The sequence below is a fragment of the Eurosta solidaginis genome, chromosome 2 (genome assembly GCF_040869045.1).
Source record: "Eurosta solidaginis isolate ZX-2024a chromosome 2, ASM4086904v1, whole genome shotgun sequence".
NCBI classification, from domain to species: domain Eukaryota; kingdom Metazoa; phylum Arthropoda; class Insecta; order Diptera; family Tephritidae; genus Eurosta; species Eurosta solidaginis.
Window position 1 is genome coordinate 71,692,990 of NC_090320.1, and position 25,751 is coordinate 71,718,740.

At 35.3% G+C, this 25,751-nt stretch overlaps 2 protein-coding genes across 3 annotated transcripts in view; both read right to left on the reverse strand.

Moving 5' to 3' along the window:
* LOC137239890 (protein rolling stone) overlaps window positions 1-25,751 on the reverse strand; it is a 195,700-nt gene that overhangs the window by 116,125 nt on the left and 53,824 nt on the right. The window lies entirely within an intron of this gene.
* Window positions 7,958-25,751, reverse strand: part of rost (rolling stone) — a 72,541-nt gene continuing 54,747 nt past the window's right edge. For both annotated transcript variants that reach the window (XM_067765692.1, XM_067765691.1), the window contains exons 2-4: window positions 16,819-17,179; window positions 8,622-8,805; window positions 7,958-8,560 (exon numbers count right to left, since the gene is read on the reverse strand). In XM_067765692.1, the coding sequence (XP_067621793.1) occupies window positions 8,371-8,560; window positions 8,622-8,805; window positions 16,819-17,179 (735 nt within the window). In that variant the 3' untranslated portion in view covers window positions 7,958-8,370. The remainder of the gene's footprint in view (window positions 8,561-8,621; window positions 8,806-16,818; window positions 17,180-25,751) is intronic.

The window sequence follows — 25,751 nt, forward strand, 5'->3', positions numbered from 1 at the left end:
GTAGGTTTTTCGAAAATTCTGAGGCTAGTGCTGAGATTACGGGATTGGATGTAACGCTCATCAAAAGATTCGACACTCTCCTTCGCGCATTAGCATCTGGGTACAATATAAATATCCAAAGATTTGAAAAATTTGCGGTCGAAACTAAAAAACTATACATAGATCTCTATCCATGTTTTAATATACCTGTTACAATTCATAAAATCTTAGTGCATAGTACTGATATTATAAAATCAGCAATTTTACCAATTGGTCAACTTTCTGAGGAAGCACAGGAAGCCCGTAACAATGATTTGAGACGATTCAGGGATGATAACACACAAAAGCAGTCGCGTGAAGCCACGAATAGAGATCTTATGAATATGTTGCTTATAACATCGGATCCTTTAGTTAACAGTTTTAGGGAGATACCTAAGAAAAAATTTAAAAGTATGACTTCAGAAGTCTTAAATTTACTGTCCCCGGATAATGTTGAGGAGTCAATAAATACCCCAGTTGTTTCAAGCTTTCACAGTAGTGTTGCTGATGCTCATGACTATTCCACAAGTGACTCATCGAATGAAAGTGATGATAGCGAATAATAACATAATTATAAAAGATAACCTACCCTATAACTTTTTGTTGGATCAGTTTTTATTTAATTTGAATCTATTGTCTTTTCTACTTTGTATTATATTTTACTTTTAAGTTTTTGTAATAAGTTATTTTCACATAATTAATTTAATTATTTACATTGTTGTTATTATTATTGTAATTCACTTTTACATTCCTGACTGGTACTATAAAATAATTTTGTAAAAATTGTAGTGCCAGAATAAATACTCAAATAAATACAAAATATGTATGTACATATGTACAGTCACTCACATAAATAAGTAGACACCCCTTTTTGGACAATTCTTACAATCTTCGCTTTCGCAAATTTATTTTAACTAATTTCCTATAAGAAAATTTGTCACGATCTATAACAAAAACTAAATTATATTTAAAAATTGTTTGAAAAATTCGACGAATTTTCATCAAAAATTTTAATTTTTTTCGGAATTTTTTAGAGTATTGAGATTTGTAGTCCGTTCAATTTAAGTACAATAAAGTAATATTCTTAAGTCCTTTAAATTTTTTTGGATCTATGTCACTTATTCACATTAGTTACTGTATATGAAATAAGCAAATGTATGCTTATGAAGTAAAATTTTGGAAAAAAAATAAAAAAAAAGAACATGTGCCTGAAAAAAATTACGTAGTTGTAATAAATGACTGCATATGAAACGGAAAATCTCATAAAATAATTTTGTCCAGCTAGCTTGTTCTACACGAAACACTGTGCAACCCCTAGATCCATGCGCCACTTGGGGTCGCCGGAGCCTCGGCTGTTAAAGAAACAGAATTCGCTACGAGTAGGTGATGTTGATAACTGGGTTGGAGAAACTATATATTGCGCTGGCAACCCCTTGAAAGGGTTGCGGTACGCAACCGCTTGAATCAATTTGGTAACTATTTTAGTCGCCTCCTACGGCAGACATACATACCTGTCGCAGGTACATGCTAAGCCCCGATGGTCGATCCATCATGTTTATTACTGCTATGGCGATTTTTGTTTAAAGAAATTACCACAACTTTTTTTTTGGTGAAAAATTATGATTTTAGAGTTCATGTTGTAAATATAAATGGATGTGAGCTGTGCTGCCATTTTAGCTTTTTTTCTCCGTTGCGATTTAGGTTTAAGATTTTTTTTAGCTTTTTTAGAAATTTTTTAGCTCCTTTTAGCTTTTTTCAAAATTTTATAAAATCTAGATAAACAGTTTTATGTAGATTCAATTTTAAGAACATTGAATGAATTTGGGCTAGATTTAAAAAATTTGAGGGGCTAAGGAGCAGATAATGTTGGCATTATGGTAGGGAGAAATCGAGGCCTAGTGATTTTATTAAAGTAACAGCAACCTAATATCGTTTTCGTTCCGTGTGTTAGCCACTCGATTCTATGACTGTTTCATCTGCTTCGAAACCGCTTCCGAGCGAAATAAAATTTTTGATTTCAGAAACAATGCCACCTATGTATATGCTGCGTAAAACGACGGACTCGACCCGTTGCAAATCGCATTCACACGAAAGGGATAACTTCTTGTGGGATAACTTCTTGTTTTTCTGTACTTATGTCAACAGGCATAATATTTATTTGAAAGATACCGTTTCGAGGTCATATAATATAAAACTTACGTAAGGAATTATAAGGTAGATTATAACAACTTTATTATAAGTGTTGCCAGAACTTTTTCAGAAGAAAGGCTAGGTTGACAAAAATAAAAAGCTAAAAAAGGCTAAATAAAAATTATCTGTTCCTTAGCCCCTCAAATTTTTTAAATATAGCCCGAATTCATGCAATGTTCTTAAAATTGAATCTACATAAAACTGATTATCTAGATTTTCTAAAATTTTGAAGAAAGCTAAAAAGAGCTAAAAAAATTTCTAAGAAACCTGAAAAAGCTTAAAGCTAAAACGCAACTTTTCTAGCTAAACGGATAAAAAAGCTAAATCTAGCTTGAACATGTAAGGAAGTCTAAGTTCGGGTGAAACCGAACATTACATACCCAGCTGTACACTTGAAATGCTGTTGTTGTTTGTTTTGTGTGCTTAATAGTGTTAGAAGACTACGCAATAATACATATACATATGGTTCTATTCTGAACTAATTTTTCTTCGAGTTATGGCTCCCGAAACATAGAAAATTGCTTAGTCATTTTTTTTTTTAATTTGAAGTTTTTCCTATTTACTGTTATAAAGCCATTTATATAAAGCTCTTTTTTGCAAAGATATAACTTATTTTATTCGTCCACAACCCTTTTAAAAATCGTTTATGTAAAAGTGGTGGTCCTTAACCGATTTCGTTAATTTTTCTTCAGAGCATTCCATATAGTAAAGGCTACCTCTCTACCGAATTCTGTTACGATAGGTTTAACGATTTTTGATTTATGATTAATAATATTTGTAAAATTGATTTTATCACAAGGGGGCGGTGCCACGCCCATTTTAAAATTTTTTTTTCAAATTTTTATCATTAGTCTCAATATCAGACCACACGTCAAATTTAAACCTTCTAGGTGTATTATTTACTAAATAATCAGGTTTTTGTGTTTTCCAAAATGTTATATATATAAAAAGTGGGCGTGATTATCATCCGACTTCGCTCATTTTCAATACCAATCCATTCTGGGTCCAGATAAGCTCGTTTACCAAATTTGGTGAAGATATCTTAATATTTACTTAAGTTATCGTGTTAACGGACGGACGATACTGATGATTTTGATATATGGAAGTCTATATCTATCTCGATTCCTTTATACCTGTACAACCAACCGTTATCCAATCAAAGTTATAATACCCTGTGTACAAGTACAGCTGGGTATAAAAAACACAAGACTTTTTTGCGGATCGACAAAAAAATAACACTTAACACTGTCAGAAACTAGCAAACTCAGTTCAGCTTCCAACCTGTTCTCACCCAGTGGATATCTTCGTATTTCTGCGGTGGAACGCAACAAGTATACAAAATACTCTTTCAAATGTCATTAATGTTCACTCTGGCGTCCCACAGGGCAGTCATCTCGGTCCAATTCTGTTGTTGCTATATATTAATGATATCTGTACCACAAAAAAATAATACAAAATTTTAGTGGATGCTGATGAAGTTAAACTTTTTAGGTCCTATGCGCCTATGGAAGAACGTTCCTTGCTTCAAGCGGATTTAAACTGCTTAGTTGCTTGGTGCAACGCGAATTCAATGCCGCTGAACCTCAATAAATTCATGTGCCTCTCTCGGAGATCTTTGCCAGCAGCCTCTTACGTTATTAATAATTTTTGTCAGTAAATTATTTTGTTGACTTGGGAGTCATGATGGATGCTAAACTTAGTTTCAACCTTCATATTATGACTATTATCAATAAGACTAGGGGTGTTATATCATTCGTGAAGCGATGGTCTAAAGAATTTAGTGACCCGTCTGTAACCAAAGCCCCTTTTACCACATTAGTTAGACCGATACTAGAATACGGATCAATAATCTGGAGTCCGCGATATAAGTTCATGCAGATAGGCTTGAGTCAATACAGAAGCAATTTTTACTTTTCTCTTTGAGGAATTTTCATTTGGACTCTGCGTATAATCTTCCACCTTATACTAGTCGTTTAAAGCTTATCAATCCTCCAACTCTCGCAAGTCGTATAGAAATGCTAGGCGTATTATTCATGGCTAAACTACTGAATGGACTGATTTCTAGCCCCTTTCTGTTGAACTAATTTCGAATTAAATGAACCTTTTCGGTGTTTGTGTCATGATTTTAACTCTCATTCGAACTCGTTTGATATAACAGATTCACTTTTTACTATAAAGAAAACTGTCCTATCCTATCTTAACCAGTAACAAAATAAAAAATATAAAAATGAAAAAAAAACGTTATATGCTAAAAGCGTTAACTTATTTAAAAATTTACTATATGCATAATTTCCAACTGTTTTTATTCTGTAGCTGATCAGTTTTAGATTTCGACGCTTAACAAACCTCCGCCTATCAACAACTCGGCAAAAACAAAATTCGTGTGTCATGCGGATGCACCCCTCGTGTCGGTTGGGCGGGCTTTGGAGGGTATTAATCCGTTGGGTATTTTATTATTATTATAACCACGATCACCAACTCATAAAGACTTGAGTCCGTAAAAAAATAGTTCAAGCAAGACCTGTAGAACATTCCATAATATAAAAAATCCGTAGTGAGCGCAAAACAAACAAAAAACTAAAGTAAGCAGCAGGAAGCGATATATTTGCAAAGAACTAAAATTTTTAATGCCATCTGCAACGTACATATGTGAAATAAAATTAAAGAAAAAAAAGTTTTTTAAAAATAAGCTTTTATTATTGGTTAATAAAATTAACTAAAAAGTAAACAATAAATTGACTCTAAAGAAATATAACACTTTATAAGTTCATTGTAAGCTTTAACGATAATTAGGCTTTTTCGTCTGCGACAAAAGAATTCTATATTGTACATAATTATATATTTTTAACATTAAAACTTTACACCTAAATTATTAAACCTTACAGTTTATATCACAGTTCTAATAAAAACGTGTTGAATTTTGATGGTATAATTAAGAACATTTAGGATCTCCTTTTCTTGCTATCGCAATGTAACACGCTTTTATTAGAACAATTAGGACTGTGATATAAACTGTAAGGTTTAATAATTTAGGTGTAAAGTTTTAATGTTAAAAATATATAATTATGTACAATATAGAATTCTTTTGTCGCAGACGAAAAAGCCTAATTATCGTTAAAGCTTACAATGAAATTATAAAGTGTTATATTTCTTTAGAGTCAATTTATTGTTTACTTTTTAGTTAATTTTATTAACCAATAATAAAAGCTTATTTTTAAAAAAAATTTTTTTTCTTTAATTTTATTTTTTACTTTTTAGTTCGTTTTATTAACAAGTAATAGAAGCTTGTTCTTAGAAAAGCCTTTTTCTTAAATTTAATTTAAATAGGAATTTTTTTAAATTTTTAGTAAGGTAAAATATTGTTTAAATTAGTTACGTAATCTTTACTTACTTCTCATTCTATCCATTTCTCTAATGTATCAACTTTCTTTTTAGTTAATTTTATTAACCAATAATAAAAGCTTATTTTTAAAAAAGTTTTTTTTTTCTTTAATTTTATTTTTTACTTTTTAGTTCGTTTTATTAACAAGTAATAGAAGCTTGTTCTTAGAAAAGCCTTTTTCTTAAATTTAATTTAAATAGGAATTTTTTTTAATTTTTAGTAAGGTAAAATATTGTTTAAATTAGTTACGTAATCTTTACTTACTTCTCATTCTATCCATTTCTCTAATGTATTAACTTACTTTTTAGTTAATTTTATTAACCAATAATAAAAGCTTATTTTTAATAAAGTTTTTTTTCTTTAATTTTATTATATCATAATCCAAATATATTGGGGCATATTCATAATCGAAATAAAATGTGACTAAGTTAGTTGAAGCATTTTTGACAGAGAGCACATATAAAATTGTGTCAAACAGTGTTAAATAACTTAACTTTGCCTATGCCGCGATCAGTTTACAACTACTTATTGCAGATCTTTCATCTGTGGGTTAAATCCGTTTTAAAATAAAATTCCTACTTTCGCTTAGCTAAAATTCCATCGCCAAAAATCTGTAAAACAAAATCAAGTGCGCAGAAAAGTATGCAACACTTCAGGCATGCTTAACCAACGAACCGATATCATTTCGTTACGATAATTAACGTTAATAAACGAAACAAAGTCATTTCGTTTCGTTTATTAACGTTAAGAACGTCAAATTAACGAAATGATTTTGTTTCGTTTTCTGCCATATCAAAACGAAATCAAATCGTTTATGTTGATTATTAATTTCAAACTATGCTGGCAAAGCTGATTGATGGCGGAGTCATTAAAGGTGAAAGCATCAGGCAAGCTGATTGCAACTTTTCTCATAAATTTTGACAGTACGAACATTTCTCAGAGTATTTTTGACATTACCACCAATGAATTACACAAACAAATTACATGGAGTTTGTGTGTGTATGTCCGCTCGCTGTTACCACCTTACGGCTTCACGATGGCTATAGCATTGCCAGCACAATTCAAACATAAAGTATCACGTTTTTGTTAAAGTTTTTAACGATAACGAAAGCTTTTTGTTTCGGCTAAAATCGAGATACAATTTATCTTGATAATTTCTTTATCGATAATATTTCGAAGTGTTTCAACGGAAACGGTGGAAATTTTTGGATAAACGATTAGCTTAACGTTAAAGTGCATCCCTGCAACACTTACCGATAACAGCCTAACGGCGTTAGCGTTCGTTGTATCACATAATTTTTACACTTTGAAAATGACGGCTGTTGTTTGCAAGGTTGCATTCCTTTGAGTCTTCGTTTTCACCATCTGGATTAACAAAGTCATGAGCCTGGACATTCGTGCAATTTTAGTGATGTAAGAGCTGATGACGGTAGCGCTGGTAGTTCAGCTTTTGAATCAGAGAAAGAATTGATGACCCGTGCAAATTATTATGGCTTTGGCCGTGTAAATTATTATGTTGTATTTGCACCAAATAAATGCTGCGGACATAACAACCGGAGTCATTTTTGAGTTGTATATTTTAAATTTAATGCACAATTAATATAGGTGTGTTTGAGCGGCCAAATAATAACAGTATTATTGCTAAAGTGCTGCTAAGTTGATGGAATGTCGCTAATTTCCTAGCGATGATCAATATATTGTCAATATTTCGTTCAACGGACACGCGAAATTGCCACATCTGCTCAAATTTTCCAAGTTTTTCCATTCTTGATTTAACTTAAGCTGTTATGCCAATATTTTTCAGCCAGCTTTTTTCAAATAGGTAATTTTTCCAAAAGCAAAATAAATTACAGAAAAGATTACAGAGTTAAACAGCCTTAAAAATTCAGCTATGTTGGTTATACACAGAAATACAACAGAGGGTTGTGTCTCCGCTTTTCGCAAGCGTTGGGATTCACCACGCGTGATACGCGTGATTCACCACGTCCAAATATCACAATCCACGGATAGGTACCGGCGGGTTTGTATGGGACTTAGGCTGTTATTCCAAAGTATATACAAATCTTTACCGATAACTGTGTTATCGATTAATTTATCGAATTCTAACTAAGTAATATTGCATTGTCATCGCAGTTATACATGTGTGCAAAATTTCAGCTCAATCGGACACCGGGAAGTGTATCAAATTTAACTTGCAAGATTCCATTACAGACAACAAAAGTGAAACTAAATAAAAGCTTATAAAAAGGCGGATGACGGAACCAAAAAAGTTGGCGGCAAATCAGTCATAGTGTCAAATCATAAGGAAAAGTACGAATGAGCTGATATACGGCCGTAACCTGTTTGGTTCCACCATGTTAAGGCGTATGCAAGTTTCCAGCTACTTATTTCAAATTTCTAGGTTAAATCCTAATATAACTGGAAAAATTTTCTTTATTTGTTTCGAGGAAGTACATACATATTTAAATTTTCTATAATCTAATACATTTTAGTTTATTTCTTATAATCCATTTCATTAAACTTTCTTAAAATCGTAATACTTGTTAATAATTCGCATCAATTTCTTGGTTTTTTTCTAAAATAATATTATTATGATAAAATAATACATATACATATTGATTTGTATATACTGTTATGAATTCGCATTAATGAACTTCATTTATGAATCATCAAATGTATTTTATGGTTAAATTTATACTAAAAATTTTGTATACTCAAAATGTGACATGATACATAATTCCATGAAATTTTTTTAATAAAAGCCCATTCACTGAAGGACTTTAAATTAAGCCCATTGCATGTGGACTATCCATGGCGTTCAGGGTGCGTGAAAGGTACCGCCTAAACTTACTAATTGCAAATAAAATTGGTGAATAAATCACATATAAAAGAAAAACCCCAGCGAATGTCGTTATGGTTCTTTCTGGAGTTTTCCAGTCGAGAATTGGATAAATATATGGGTTGCCATATCTGCAATAGAAAAGCGGTGAATGTAGTTCAATAAACTAATCAAAATTTAGAATACACATACTCATCTAATCCACCGGCAGTGTAATAGACGACAGTGAAGACATAGTAGATTATGGGTAAGAGCATCCAATAAACAGCATGCAATAAACGCACCGGAAATGCGACAACCCAAAAATCAACCAACATAAAAACTGAATTGAGGCAGTGTGTTACAAAACTCAAACCTGGATAACGCATGGGTTTATCTGTAAATAAGTGACAAAAGAAAAGAATTTACAATTGACTATTATCATTTCCATTTGACGCTTTTGCATTTACAATTGACTTTTCCCATTTACAACTGACTATTCTCAATTAGAGCTGACGCTTCCGATATTGTACTTCACGCTTTCTTTGTTGTCAGTAGTAAGACTATTCTCATATTGAGGTGACGCCTTCGCACTTATACTTGACTATTCTCATTTTTATATGACGATTTCGCAATTCCATCTGACTATTCTAATTTTTACATTTGACGCTTTCTAATTTAGAATTGACTAATTTAATATCAATTTACAAATCTTATTTCCAACTGTCGCTTTCTCATTTACAGGTAACTATTCTTATTTCCATATGACGTTTTCTCATTTACGTTTGTTTTCTTGAAACCAACTCCTATGCTACTAAGCTTCGTTTTCTGCTTGTTTATGTCAAGTTATCAAATTTCTACACGATTTTAGTAAGATGATTAATGGCTCCTGGTGGAATCTGAATTCCTCCATGCTTGGTAAAATATAATTGCATATTAATTTCAATTTATTGCAATAGATAACACAACAGAACTAATAGAGAGACTTGAGACCGTAGAGCTAACAAGGAACAGCAAATTGGTATCTTTTGACATAAAAAATTTATACCCATCTATACCACTATCGGATAATTTGGACATAGTTAGCTCAACAATAGTTCATAATACAAAAAACAAAGTGAAAAATATGCAAATCACAAATACGCTAAGAGCCACTTTACGTCAAAACTATTTTCAATTCAACAATAAAATATATAGAAAAACAAACGGTCTTGAATGGGAAGCCCCATATCAGCCATTCTTATGGAAGTGTTCAATTAAAATCTGGAAGAAAAGTACATACAGGAGCTGAAATCTAAATTAGGCGTGTCATTTTATGCTAGATACGTGGATGACATAATATGCGTTTTAACTACTAATAACGAAGAGCTTGTACTGGAGTACCTCAACAAGCAGCACGGAAATATAAAATTTACAATGGAAACCGAAAAAGATGGAGGAATCAACTATCTAGGCCTCGCGATAAATATTGATAAAGAAGCCAAAAGATTTAACTATGACATATATAGAAAGCCAATGGCCACTGACACAATAATACACAATACCTCAAATCACCCCCAACAGTATAAAAATGCAGCATTACGGCACTTGGTACATAGACTTGAAAGAACACCTCTTACACAAGAGGCATATAAGAGAGAACTTGAGGTCATATCTAATATCGCTGAAAACAACGGATATAAAAAAGCACTAGTAGATAAGCTCAGAAGGACAAATGGAGAATCAAAAAGAAATAATGAAAAGGAAAATAATAGCTGGACGACTATGACATATACTGGAAAAGCAACATATAAATTGGCAAACTTCTTTAAAAAATAAAACATTAACACAGCATTCAAAAAATCGCACAATCTAGGGCGAAAACTAAGAACTAACACTAACTCAGAGGATCTGTTTAGCAGCCACGGCGTATACAAGCTTACCTTCGGATGCCAGCATAGTTACATAGGACAAACAGGACGGCAAAGTTCAGAGAACATGTTAGAGATTACAACAAAAAAATACGGAATCCAAACATTATACCCGAGTAACTTCGCGAATCACATGGTCGAAAATGAATGTTCCCCAGCAAACATCAATAAAACAGTTAGGGTTCTTCACATACAAGCAAAAGGCCGACGTCTCAACGTACTCGAAAACATGGAAATCGACAAACAGGAAACATTCGACGGTAGAATAATAAACGAACAGATAAACACAATTTCTGACACAATATTCGAGCCTTTAAAACTTGTTTACAAGAAACAAAGTAATCACGCAGGTAAAACAGACAAACACACAACAACAAATAAACACAAAACAATTAACACACTAAAACAACAAACCCACAAAGGTCAAACGACTAAAATCACGGATTTTTACCTACCCCAGTCAGCCACACAAATCGATTAGTAAACCACCCTCGGTTCTGAATGAACACACAGCACATACACATAACTAAATATGCACAACCATCAATTTCGACAATACCTGTTCATATACCTATGAACTATAAATACAGGACAAACGACAACAACAGATCAGAACGAAAATCGACACTGATGATGGAACAACGCCGAAACCGGTTTGTCTCAAAACCAAATTTGACAAGGGATGACGGAAAATCGTTCCAATATACATCATTTGTCCACCCTGTCGGAAAATCAACAAAACAAGATAAGTCAGTTATTGCATTAGAATATTTCACTCTTAACATAAATTGGTGTTTACCATTGAACTTATATACTTTGTATTGTACTTTAAGGCTTCTTTGGACCACTTTGAATATATCTCCATAATTGAATAACAGCCCCGCAAAAAAAATTATCAATTGTTAAAAATAGGCGTGAATACCAAGTACTCGTGAAGTTCGATGTGTAAACATGCAAGTGTACGTCTGGAAGCTAATATTTTTAAGTTAACTACACCTTTTTCAGTTTATATTCAGAAAGTTTCAATTCATATTTAGAAAGTTCTAATTCATATTCCAAATTTTCGGTTCAATTGTAACTTTCCGAATATTAATTGTAATTTTCTGAATATAAACTGAAAAAGTTGTAGAGCTGCCACCGGGTTGAAGTTGAACAACAGAGGTAACTTAACAAAAAACACTTTTGGGCTTTTTGATAAGAACTTCGTCGGCTTCTTATCGGGAACAAACGATACAAACAAGGCTCGGGATTTGAATTTTTTATTAGCTTGCTATCAATTTGTTGTCAGCTTTTCATTGTCTCCTTATTGGTTTCTCACCGACCTGCTAGAATGCATCAAGCTGTCTAACAGAAGCATTCCGGTCAGGACTGGCAGCTCATAAAAGATGAGGCACCCATCAAAGACCAGCCAGCTGATCTTAGTTGCTATATGCGAGGAATCTCTTGAGGATCTGGCAAAAGCAGACCATAAGGTTGTTTTTGCATGGCAAAGGTGAAGATGTTCATAGGAGACAAAACCCCAGATGAGGACAACCCTGGGGAAGTAGAAAGCGCAGCTCAACTGCGGCAGGGCGTCAGCATTAGTAGTGGGGACTAAAGCAGCAAACATAAAATGTATTCATTTGAATCTACAGCATTCAAAAAGTGCTATAGATAATCTGAAGGTCCTCCTTTACGAGGAGTATATTAACATCAGTGGATGAAGAGCCCAGAATTTACAACCAGAAGGTTATGGGGCTGAACAGGAGTTCATATAATCTGTTCTACAGAGCGGATGAAAGTAATCCACGAGCTTGCATTTTAATAAAATATGTTTTAATGCATTCTTATGTTATAATTATAGCACCCGCCTATCGGCCTCAAACTTTTCACAGAAAACAACCAAAGTCACAAAATTGTCAAAGCTAGACACAGGATATGGGGTAGCAGAACTACAAAGGATAGAGGTGAGTCCCTTTTCAACTATATACTAAACTCAAATCTAAGTACCTTTATATTTCCCAGTTCGGAAAGGTGCAATGGTTAGGAGAAAGTGCTGGATCTGACGTTAGCCTTGGACGATCGTTCGACGTTGGTTGATAAGTGGCGGGTATCAGATAAGCCCTCACTTTCCGACAACCGCTGGATCTTCTTCGACATAACCCTTCTCTCCACTACAGAAACCTCAAGAGGACGAAATGCGATAAATTCATTAGTTTAACATCAAAACCTCTTTAACACGCAAATTCTAACCTAACTATCACCAACTCGCAAGAGCTGGACGATGCGGTAGATAACCGCGCGCTCTTACATTATCCTACAACCAATTTACCCCGATCAGCATCCAAAAGGAAAAAATCTTTGCCGTGATGGAGCGGTGAACTTAGGGAAATCCTTCTGCTCGTCGATTAACAACAGCCGTGAGCCGTGCGTGCTCAGCTGTGCAAGGAACATCACAACGATCACGTGAGAGGCGAGGATGGAATGTCGACGGAATCTGCTGAGGAATCACTAAATATCCTCCTGAATACTAATTTCCATGATTGCGGTAGCCCCACATCTGAACATCGAGCGTAGGATCGAAAAGGCTTACATAGCCTATTCGTGTAAGAGAATCGTCAGTAGAGACTTGTATTTACTCAGATAGCCAAGCAGCTACTATGGCGCCTACATCAATTAAAATAAACATACATAGCAGATTCAAGGAGTTAGCTGTGTCCAGCTGGTACGCCTCGGACACCTGCAGGATAACCAAGCAAATCGGGTCGATTTACGATAGTAAGAAAACAGAGGACCTATTAGATAGGTCAAGGAAAGACATCTTTATGATCACTGCCACAATAACGGGACACTTGCCGCATGGCCTGGTAATTGGTTCGAACGGAGTACCGACTAGCCATACGAAATCAGCAGTAATGGGTTCCAGGAGGAATGTGCATCAAAATGGTGCCCCGTGTGAAACTTGGGCTCGGATATTTGGTATCCGGGCGGTACAGCAACCAACCAACCAACACCTCGATAACATATATACATACCTACATATCAGTTTCCTAAATCATATTGATACTCTTTTGATTACATACGGACAACTCGCCAATTAAAAATCGATTAAATTTTATTTATTTTAATATAATTTTACTTGATCTTATATTCTTTTATGTTATTTTAATTGAATAATTTTCGTCAGTAAAGGCAGATGTGAGAAGTGCGAGCTGCAGGAAGAAACGGTTGAAAACCTTCTGCGTTCCTATCCTGCGCTCGCCAGGCCAAGGCTCCCGCTGTTAGGGGCGGCAGAGTTGCCAGACCTCGGGGCAGCAATTAAGCTAGGTCCTACAAAACTTCCAGTATTTGCCAAGAGGACAGAGAAGAGAAGATTAATGTATGTACTTCATAAAATTGTCTGGATCATTTTGTTGAAAAAAATGGGATCGACAACTTCACGAAAAAATGTGATCGAGAATGAACATTTTATTTTTTTACCTCAATATTTTTTTATTGCGTTTATTCCATAAAAAAAATTGCTAGAATCCAAAATGCATACAGTTTTATTACGAACAAAATTAATGTTCATTTTTTCATTAACGTTCCGAGATACTGATTAAAATGTATGGCAATTTGTTTTTTTATTTTTTCATAAGTTTACAAAATATTCGCACAACTCTGCAAATATGAATTTAAACTTTCCATATTAGTCCTTTTACAGATTTTGTACCTAAATTTGTGTATACAATTTTCACGACGACTATACTTTCCTATATTTTGATTGAATAAAGCTGCAGACATTGGTGCGCTATCGGTAACCGTATCGGTAAGCTTATAAGATCTGATTCGACCAACCTTATGGGAATTTATGTAATCGATTATTGGTGCCATATCGTAACGCTAAAGGGCTAATTAAACTTCCTTAACGCTAACGCCATAGTCGTAACCATAACCATCTCCAATGTGATCGATTAATTGTGCCTTAACCTAAAAATCGTGAAAATTTCATAAAAATGAAGAAAACTCAAAAAATTACAAACATATTCCACAAAAAATAAGTCTCCTAGTCATAAAGTATCCAAAACAATGAATAACATCTACAAAAAGTTATTAAATTCACCAACTCAAATATTTTTAGGTTATGGATATGGCGAGAAACCAAAAACCAATTGGTTGGCTATGGTATATTTATGGCGTTAGCGTTATGGTATGGCACCAATAATCGATTACATTGATGTCCATAAGGTAGGTTCGATCAGCTGTTTTATCTGGTTATGGTTTTATGGTTATAAGTCACCATTAATTGGCCTTTAAGGTCGTAACCGTATCGTAGCCAACCAATTGGTTTTTGGTTTTTCGCCATATCCATAACCTAAAAATATTTGAGTTGCTGAATTTAATAACTTTTTGTAGATTTAGATGGCGAACAATTTAAGTCAAAGGGTACGCGATTGAACTTATAGCGACCAAACGGTGTCATAAACATTGTTAAATTTGAGCTTGGTTCATCCAACTCCATTTGCCAAAACCCACTACTGAGATCGAGTACAGTAAATATACATTTGTTTGCTAATTGACTAGTTACATCATCGAAAGTCGGGATCAGAAAATGCTCTCGTTTTATACACTTATTTAATAGCTTTGGATCCAGACACACTCGAATGTCATTTTTCTTTCCCACTAAGTGTACATTATGTACCCAGTCCGTAGGGTGATTGACTGGAGGGATAACTTTATTCCCCACCATCTCCTCAATTTTGCATTTAAAACGCTCTAACAAACTTAATGGTATTCTTTTCTTATAATGCAGACAAGGTATATACCCCTCCTTTAGTGTTATTGAAACAATTCCTGGAAATTTACATAATCCTTGAAAACAGTACTATATTGCTTAATAAAATCACTCTTACTTTTTGAAAACGGTGTCGTTTTAGACTGTATAGTATTGATATCCATCCGTTTTATGATCTTAAAGTTTACACTAGTCTCCGACCCTAAAATTAGTACGCTCGCATTATCTACAACAACAAACTCTTCCTCTTGTTCCGCATTCAAGTCAGGATCAGAGCATTTTAATATTACTGTGCCAAGAGTTTTTATTTTATTCCCACTATAATCGTACAAGGGATAATCATTACATTTTTAATGAATTTAGATTTAAATTTTGAAAGATATTTGACAGGAATGCAATTGACATCGGATCCGGAGTCTATTTTGAATGAAAATGGGGTGTTTTGTTTAAATGAACTAGAGTGCCATTCTCGTTTAGCGGTCCAATCTAATCTGAATCTTTATTGGTATTTCTATACTTTTTTATGCACCTTTTGCTTACAAATTATTTACTTTATTTTCTTATTCTATTCTTAGCTTAATCTACGCCCTCTGTAATGCATGCAGATGTTCATATGGGAATTTGGCAACGTCATCATTTTCCGCGAATATTAGTTCACTAGCTTTTAACAGTGAACAGAATAAGTAGATACCAACTTAAGTGTGGCCATGTTTCATTATGTCGAAACAGAAGCGCATATTCAAAAATGCATTGTTTAGTCTGGTGTCAGAGTGTGGATAAAATTATCCAGAATTTTGCTGTGGGAATGTGGCACATGGTATTAGCGTTAACCGCTGTTAACTACTCCCTCCCTTAGAGAAAAGTCGTCCTCGGCTTTTTTAAGTTTTTGCTGAAGAGATTTAATTGCTTGGCTTTTTTTCTCTTTATTTTTTTGCTTTCGAGATATGATTTTAAAAATTATCAAAATAAATGCAATGACAATTACTGACGAGAAGAGTAAATTGTATATTGACACATGCAATGTAATTTTCTTTCTAAGGTCTTCTATATGGATAAGGTTCTTGAAATGAAGTTCTTGAAGAACGGGCAAGGAAAGGTTTTTTATGTGCTCTGTGATATTAACTCTATGTGCCAATGGAGTTTCTGGGTTAACGAAAATTCATTGTTCCTTGTTTATGAATAGCGTTTGGTTAATTGTGACAGAGTCTTTGAATGTTACAAGGTAGGTACCATTAATTTGGGTTGGTTGTTTGTTGGAAATTTTGATGGTTGCAATCGCGTTATTTATAATGAGGACACCGTCATTGACCTCTGTTATTGGCTGTAAGTATGCCGTTACCTCGGAGCACTTTGCTTCGTAAGTATTTAAAAGGTTTTTGAGACAGTGATTATCTGGTTCTTTAAGATCTTGGCAAAAAATAAAGATTTATTTAAATTAAAAAAATCGTACCACTATTTATTCATTGTTGTTGATACGTTATGACTAGGAGACTTATTTTTTGTGGAATATGTTTGTAATTTTTTGCGTTTTCTTCATTTTTATGAAATTTTCACAGGTTAAGGCACCATTAATCGATAACAATGTATCGTATAGGGATACGACTATAGCGATACGACAAACGGCACCAATGACTCCGCTTTAACTTGATAGTTGTAATGATTTTTAAGATATTTTAGAGCAGATTCTTTCAAGTTGACACCATGAAGTGCTACCGTTTTAAATAAGAGTTGCCATGTCTAAACTTACTCATTTTGCCATGCAAAAAGATCCAGTAAACCGTCGTTATAACCAATGCTAATGATAATGCCGTACCATGCAGGAGCCAATAAAACTGTGCCAGCAAAGGTGTTGGCGGGGGCTCTTTAAGGGTACGACCTTCCATCACCACACTTCGTGTACCACTTAAATTGAAGTGCCATCTTGTCGCGAGCACAGCACCACTTAACTGTGTCAGTAGGCATAGGATTATGCCCCAGTTTGTCAAGAAGATGAAGAGTTTGCCACCTGATAATTGCAAAACCAAGGATGCTGTGAATACAGAAATAAAAAAGCATGCCCATATCCATCTGTACAACAAAAAGTAAGCACTGCGCTCTTTATTTTGCCACTGTAAATAAAAAAAGGAAAAGTATTTATACCTTATGGTAAATAATAAATAAAGACGGGTTTATAATGCTAAAAGATCATTTATGAGAACGGTTACCGATCATACAAATATTATTGACTTTTATCGAGTTGGTCACATAGATATAGAATACAATGAACTTCTTGCTGATGCCGATGACGGCAAACGTTATAAAGACGGTGATTCGAGAGCATTTACCAGGAAGGTTCGAACACTTTCAATAGAAGCTACTGAGGGTCAGCTGGTAAATGACCAGGCAGTAGTGTTTGCTTTGCGTCATCTACCACAGTGGCCAAAGGAGGGAAGCATAAGATGTAGTCATGGTGTTGGTTTTGTGGTGGGAACAGCGCAGGGTGATATAAGGCCAACGGTCATAACATTAATTGACTTATGACCACATGAAAAGGTTACATCAAATTTGAAATGGTAGCAATGTTTAGGATTTTGATATTATGACCATCCATGGTCAAGTGGCCATAAGGTTAGTTATTTTGTTTCCCACCTCTACGAACTACAACTTTTCAAGTAAGTTATGCCGGTGAGAAGTAGGTACATTACATAAATAATACAGGGAGAGATATATAGACCTTCTCAACCTAAATTATAAAATTTTTGTTGCACACAATCAACATAGCATATATTAGCGATTTACTCCCATATCTGATAAGTATTTATCATTCATATTTAATTGGTGCTTAACGGCGTGTACGAATTTTTTCTTTTCATAGCAAAGCACCCAGTAATAAAAATCTTAGCGATATCTGACGTCAGTCGGCAATATTAAGAAAGAGAAAGTATTAATCACCTTAAATAGGGTTAACCAAATCGGCGTATTCTTCCTCTTTCTCTGCTGACTGATTGGGGAGTCCATAGGAATACCTTCTGAGCTGGAACCCCCTGGGACTTTAATTAACTGCAATATGTCCGTTCGTTTCTGTTAACAACTATGAGAAACGTTTTGAGTTAGAATCTTTGCCGGGTTGATGTTCTCATAGACGTAAGCGCTCACTGGTATATAGAAAATACAACATACGGGCCAAGGCAAGGTTCCTTGCGTTCGTGCCGAACAGACGTGTTTTAAATCGTTCTCTGTTTTTTATACTTTTCGTCCAGTTTTTATTTATATATTTTACCTATTACGATATCTGGTGTAATGGATAAGTATTGTGCCAAGTGCGACAAGCATTTTTCGCGTTCGGATACCCTTATTGTGCCTTGTGGTGGCTTTTGCAAGAATATCTACCATCGTTCTTGTTGTGAAGGCAACTTTTCAGAGTACGACGTGAATTTGCTTACGAAGAACCGCTACCTAAGTTATATGTGCGCGGATTGCCTAAATGCCTACGGCAAGCTTTGTAACGCCTATGACGCTGTGTTGGCATCCCATAAAGCTACATTGGAGTCCACAATGCTTACCTTGGACCTTAAATTTAAGGATTTGTTTGTCATCAAAAAACATTTTAAAGATAATGAAGACGACTCTAACAAAAACAATGAAAGGTGTGTGGAGGTGATGGCTGATGGCCTAAATAAAATAAAAAATGTTGTCAGCTCTATCAGTAATCCGAACTCGTTGCGTAGTGGTAATATTAGTTACGCGCTCAAACCTCATACTCTATCGATTTCACCTACACTAATGCAGCCATGTATACATTGCCATTTGCTCGCCCGATCACCTGTTTATGCACAATAGTGATCCTTTTTGTGTACACTCAGCTACCCCCTCGCGTGATTTCAATACACAAATGTCTTATGCTAAACGATTGACAGCACCAGTTAATACTGCTGATATTCCCAATACAACTGTTAACCACAGTACTGCTGCTAACTTTGCAATGTCTAGTAAGAACAAGACTCCAGCTTGGAAAAAGAAAGCGAATGCTGTTGGGAACGGCACTAATTCTGTTAATGCTGATGATTCTGTTGCTGTTAATGTTCCTGATATTCAACCCAATTCTGGTAATGATTCGACTGCTGTAACAACAACCGCACTCGCAGCCTTAATCACAGCCCCTGTTTCTGAATCGGTTGCTTTAGAACCTGGTGCTCGTAGGGAGGTGACTGCTGCCCCCCCCCCCCCCCCGCCGGAAGTCCATTTTTGTATCACGGCTCCACGCATCGCTGACGGAAGCTGATATATCTAACTACGTATGCTCCAAGCTTGGTGTTGAACTTAACAGCATTAATGTTTATAAGTTTAATTTTAAGTCTTGGACAGAGATCACTTCTTTCAGAATCTTAGTTCCTGACAAATTTTTTGATAATGTACTCGATTCTACGAAAACTCTGTGCATTTGTTTACTAGAAAGTCGAACCGTGACCGCGCTACTTTAAATGGATCAAAAAACTTGCCAGGCAACATTCCAGAAGTGGTACAAACTTAAATTATGTCTTATCAAACGTAAATAATATCTCACTTAGTATATTTTATCAGAACGTTAGGGTGTTGAATACCAAACTAACGGAAATTTTTCTACTGAGCCATGAGAGTTCTTATGATGTCTCGTTTTTACTGAGACTTGGCTAAAACCAACAGTTTTTAATGCTGAAATTTTAGAAAAGACCGACTGGCCAGAGCTGGTGGAGGTGTGTTAATTGCCGTTCACACTAGGTTTTCCGCGGAGGAACTACATTTTCCTGACTTTGAGGATGCTGAGCATCTTTGAGTGAGAGTAAAACCTTCCTCAACCTACAAATATTTTATAGCCGACCACATTCCCCCACAATCTGACATTTCCTTATATTTGAATCATTCTTCCAGATGTTGGAATTTTTCAAGTTAACAACATTCAAAATAAATTTGGTAAGTGCTTGAATTTAATTTTCTCTAATTTTGTAAATCGATGCGATCCCCTTGCGCTGCCTGAAGATGCGTATCATCCTGCTCTCGCGATGTTTATGGAATCTCATAATTTATCTGAGCGTTCCTCCAACGTAGTGCGAAAGACCCCTCACCGATTTCTGTTTAGAAAAGCCAATTGGTCAAAAGTAATACTCGAAGAATCGAGAATAAATTGGCCTGAGTACGATGGGGATATTGATGAGAGTATATCCCTTTTTAATAATGTATTTTACGGAATATTTAAAAAATGCATACCTACATCCGAAACCACTGCTATATCATCATCGGCTTGAAGCACTAAAGAATTGAAACGCCTGAAAAATCAGAAGACGCGTTCATTCAAACGTTACAAACTTTCCGGATCAATGACTGACTATGCCGCCTACTCAATTTTACGTCACAAATATAACACATTGAACAGAATTTGTTACAAGAACTATATCAGTAGGATTAAAAGCCAAATTTTTGTCAATCCTAAGTCGTTTTACAGCTTCGTTAATTCAAAAAGGAAGATAAAAGGGTATCCTTCTACAATGAAGCTAAATGATCAGATTTCCAACGATAGCTTCGAAATTGCTAACATGGTTGCGGATTTTTTCGAATCTAATTATTCAAACACCTATGATTACCCGCCATCGAATTATCCTTTCAGATTGTCTCCTCTGGATTCCCAGGCAGTCCCATATATGTACTGATGATGTTTTAACTCATATGGAAAATCTAAAAATTTCTTACTACAGTGGTCCGGATCAAATTCCGTCGGTAGTGCTGAAATCTTGTGTTCGATACTTATATCGACCTATAGCCTGTTTGTTTAATGCGTCCCTGAAGCAAGGGGTATTCCCCAAGAAGTGGAAAGAATCATTCATTATACCACTGCATAAAAATGGAAGCAGAACGTGTGTTATAAATTATAGAGGAATAGCCAAACTCAACACTATTCCTAAGCTATTTGAATTGATTATCACAAAACAGGTTGCTTTTAGAGTATCTTCATTAATTGACTTTTCACAACATGGCTTTTACAAGGGTAAATCAACGGTGTCCAACTTGCTCCAGTTTACAACCCTTGTATCCAACAGTTTTAAGACTAAGTGTGAAGTTGATGTTATTTATACTGATTTTAGTAAGGCATTTGATAAAGTTTGTCATTCTATACTTTTATTCAAACTTGATCGGTTGGGATTTCCTCCTTTGCTTCTATCTTGGGTTTCTTCTTATGTGAATGAAAGAAAACAAACAGTTATATTTAATAATTGTTGGTGTCGGTTCATAAACGTAACTTCTGGTGTTCCTCAAGGCAGCCATCTTGGTCCGGTTTTGTTCCTGTTTTTGATTAATGACCTTCCTAGTGTTTTGAAGAGCTGCAAGCCGTTGATGTACGCTGATGATGTCAAACTTGTAATGCCTATCCGCTCACCCGCTAAAGATACTTTGGCTTTCGTTAAACGTTGGTCTAAAGAATTTAATGACCCATACGTTACAAAAACTCTTTTTATATCATTGGTCAGACCTACTTTGGAATATGCTTCAATAATTTGGAATCCGCGTTATCAGGTTCATTCTGACAAGCTGTAATCGGTTCAGAAACAATTTTTGCTTTTCGCTTTAAAACACTTACCATGGGATCCTTCTAAAAATCTTCCCCCCTATTGCAGCCGGTTAAAACTAATACAGCTTCCCACATTGCAGAGCCGCAGGGAGATGCTTGGTGTCTTATTTATTGTTAAATTAATAAGAGGGTCAATAAATAGTCCATTTTTGCTTGGTGAAATTAATCAATCAATTTTTGTAGCTACATGCAGGTCGAATTATGAAATGCACGAACCACTTCGCTGTTTATGTCGTGATTTTAATAAACACTGTAAAAATTTAGACGTCTGCGACTCGTTTCTTGGTATTAAAAAATACCTTTTAACTACATTAAATTTGTAATTCGAAATGCAGCAAAGAACGCTAAACCGTGATATACTGTTCAACCCTCTGTTTCAAATATGAAGTACCAGTTACTTGAAACTTGTTTGCAAAATTGCGTTGTGATCATTATTTTTATATGTATGCAATCAAATTTACTCTGTATAAATTCTATTCTGTATATATTTTATCTACTATTAATTTGCTTTATTTTCAATTTCATAAATTATTATTTAATTGCTCCTTCATGAGTACATTTTAACACATTTACAACATTTTAAGTTTTGCTTACTTCTAAGTTTTTATTTGAAATTGTCAAGCGTTTAATTAAATACTGTTTAAATATTACTTTAAAATTGATGACTGCTTATGTTGTTTATATCGTGTATTACATCTGAGAATTAAGTGTCGGTATATTCGGTCTGTATAATTGTTTAATTTGTAGACTGATAAATAAATAAATAAATAAGCAACAAAATGGATGAAATTATAGCTAAAAGCAAAGCCTTGGTATTGGAGTTTTTGGTAGGCAATAGGCTGTCAAGTGCAATCGGTCCACATCAAGGCGCGACCCTTGAGGATTTCCAACGATGTTATATTGGGTAAAGCTGGGTGGCTGCTGCCCAAACTAGATGAAATAGCTCACTTCATCAACGGTCCGATGTTATTTCCCTATAACTAACGGCGGCACTGATTTCTAACCATTAAGTTAATCACTGCAAAGATATATTTAGCATAAGGCAAAAATTTTACTTCAAAATGTCCTCGATGGATTCCATATATATTGTGTGTGTGTGTTGTCCAAAGCTATAACGCATGGAAGCCCCATCTTGCAGTGCGCCGTCAACACAACCAGCCAGGTGGTATCCCAGAATTTGCTTACCTGATCCCAGGCGTACCGTTATTGGCGGAAGTTGTTATTGGCATCCACCTCCAGTACGCACTAAACCGCTAGAGCACAGACGACCACTTACAAATAAGCTCAACGTGATCGAGAGCGCAAGCTTTCTCCACCAAGCTCCACCGCGCGATTGCCCTCCGGAAATCCAAATTCGATATTAAGACTTCATTATAATATATGTTGGACAATTTTTTTCACACTAAGTTCGATGAATGTCAGTAAGAAAGATATTAAGAACCATAAGTTTGCAATTTGCCTTTTAATTGACTGGCAATTCCACAGGATGAAAGTGCAATTTTTAAAAACTTTCACACCTCAAAATAGTTCGTAATGGAAAGAAAGTTTACTAAAATGTAAAGAACAACTGCTAAATTATCGCTTAACCATTTAAATGATTTTCGGCCGTCCAACAAGTCGCGTCAGTCGCTTCTTTGCTGGGCTAACTGGCGTCAATTAGCAGCAAATAAAAGATTTTTAATCAGGTGAAGGTCCTTCCAGCGAAGTTTGTACCGCCCTCTTTTCCTGTTTCCATAAGCGGTCTCCGATAAGGATGCTTTCTGGGCCGGAGTATCATTTATGTATAAAGATATGCATATAGCTGCATTTTACCTTCTATGCCCAGGTATGCAGTATACTACAATTTTTTCTTACATTTACTGACAGTCCGTGGATTTAAAAAAGCAACCCTTGTATTAATAAATGAGTTTTAAACGATGTTCAAGTAAAAATAAAATCATGGGAAAGTGTTCGGCTTCGGCCAAAACTTCGGGCGATTTATAACATAAAAATACTGCCGACTAATCGGCAAATCAAAGCAGAACTTTAGGTCGAACTATAGTTTTGATCGCACACTTTGTAATATAAAAACTAATACTTGGTTTTCACTAGGTTAGATTTGACTACAAACTTGGCAATATCTAAACGGCCTTGCATAGAACATCAAATACGTTTGGCGTCCGTTTGGTCTAAAAAGTTACAATTAAATTGCCGGCAAGTGAAAACGGCCTTTTCCACAAATCACACACAATGCGCAATCTTGTGTGTGTGTGTAAGACATGTTGGAAATTTATTTCCGTTTGCAAAATGGGGTCGCATCAATAAATAATGTCACAGTGTATGAAACAATGGCAGAAGCTTGTATTTTGGCATTTGGCACTGCTTTATCGACTTCGAAACAGTTAAGCCTCGTTTTCATTATGGCATATATGTCGTCAAATGTTGCCAAAATAATGAAAACGGGCTGCAAATAGTGTCAGTTGCGTTTGCAGTCAGGTTTGACAGCTCACTGTCAGACAAAATGGCATCCAAGAGAAAACGACCAAATTTCAGTTTGCCAGCGCTGTTGAAAACGTTTGACACACAAAAAAGATTTGCCAATATGCTGGAAAATCTCTCATTAAACGAGCAATTCTTGTTTGTTTGTATAGCCGAACGATCTCGGGAACGGCTTAACCGATTTAAATGAAATTTGGCACAGAGATAATGTATCACCTTCTAAGACTTTCTACTTAGGTGTTGCCACTCAGAATGTCTCACAAGGTTGCCACCTATTCGAAATTAAAAAAAAAAATTGCATAACATATACCGACATGGGTATCAATTGAAAGGTATTTCACTCCGCATTACAATAGGGACATTTTTGAGTAGGGTTGCCATTTGGGGTAGCCACCTATTCGAAATTTAAAAAAATTGCATGAGATATGCCGATATGGGTATCAAACGAAAGGTATTTCACTCCGCATTACAATAGGAACATTTTTCAGTAGGGTTGCCAATTAGGGTTGCCACGTATTCGAAATTTAAAAAAAATTGCATGAGATATGCCGATATGGGTATCAAACGAAAGGTATTTCACTCCGCATTACAATAGGGTCATTTTTGAGTAGGGTTGCCACCTATTCGGAATTAAAAAAAAATTGCATGAGATATGCCGATATGGGTATCAAACGAAAGGTATTTCACTCCGCATTACCGTAGGAACATTTTTGAGTACGGCTGCCATTTAGGGTTGCCACCTATTCGAAATTAAAAAAAATTGCATGAGATATGCCGATATGGGTATCAAACGAAGGGTATTTCACTCCGCATTACAATAGGGACATTTTTGAGTAGGCTTGCCATTTAGGGTTCCCACCTATTCGAAATTTAAAAAAATTGCATGAGATATGCCGATATAGGTATCAAACGAAAGGTATTTCACTCCGCATTACAATAAGGTCATTTTTGAGTAGGGTTGCCATTTAGGGTTGCCACCTATTCTAAATTAAAAAAAAATTGAAGAAATATGCCGATATGGGTATCAAACGAAAGGTATTTCACTCCGCATTACAATAGGGACATTTTTGAGTAGGGTTGCCGTTTGGGGTTGGAGTAGTTGGAGGACGTGATGGATAAGTCAGCTTCAAATTCTGCAATTTTCGTTCACCCAGTCGGTAGTACCACTGAAAAAAGGAAGCGGGTGAGAAAACTGACTGAAAAATGGACAGCCGGGCAAACGGAGAGGATATTGCAGGAAGTAGAGGTCAGGGAGGGGACCTCGAATTTTCTTTCGTCTCAATGCAGGGACCGGAATTTGAGGGAGGCTCAATGGCAAGATGTGGCGCATATTTTAAAGATGTCGCGATTTGAGGTATCTGCCAAGTGGAACAGCCTGCTCTGCTCTTTCCGCGTGAGTTCCTTTTCTCTTTATAAATATACTAGCATTTACCCGCGGCTCCGTCCGCAAGGATAAAATGAAATGTATGGGCTCTTCACGTTAGCCTGCTTATCAAGTTATCTGTTTAAACATTTTTTTCTGTCTAATGCACTTTATTTTTGTAACTGAGTAATAAAAAATATCTATATGAGCTGATAACCTGATAGGATCCAACAAATGATCCCGAATTTATCCAGAAAAA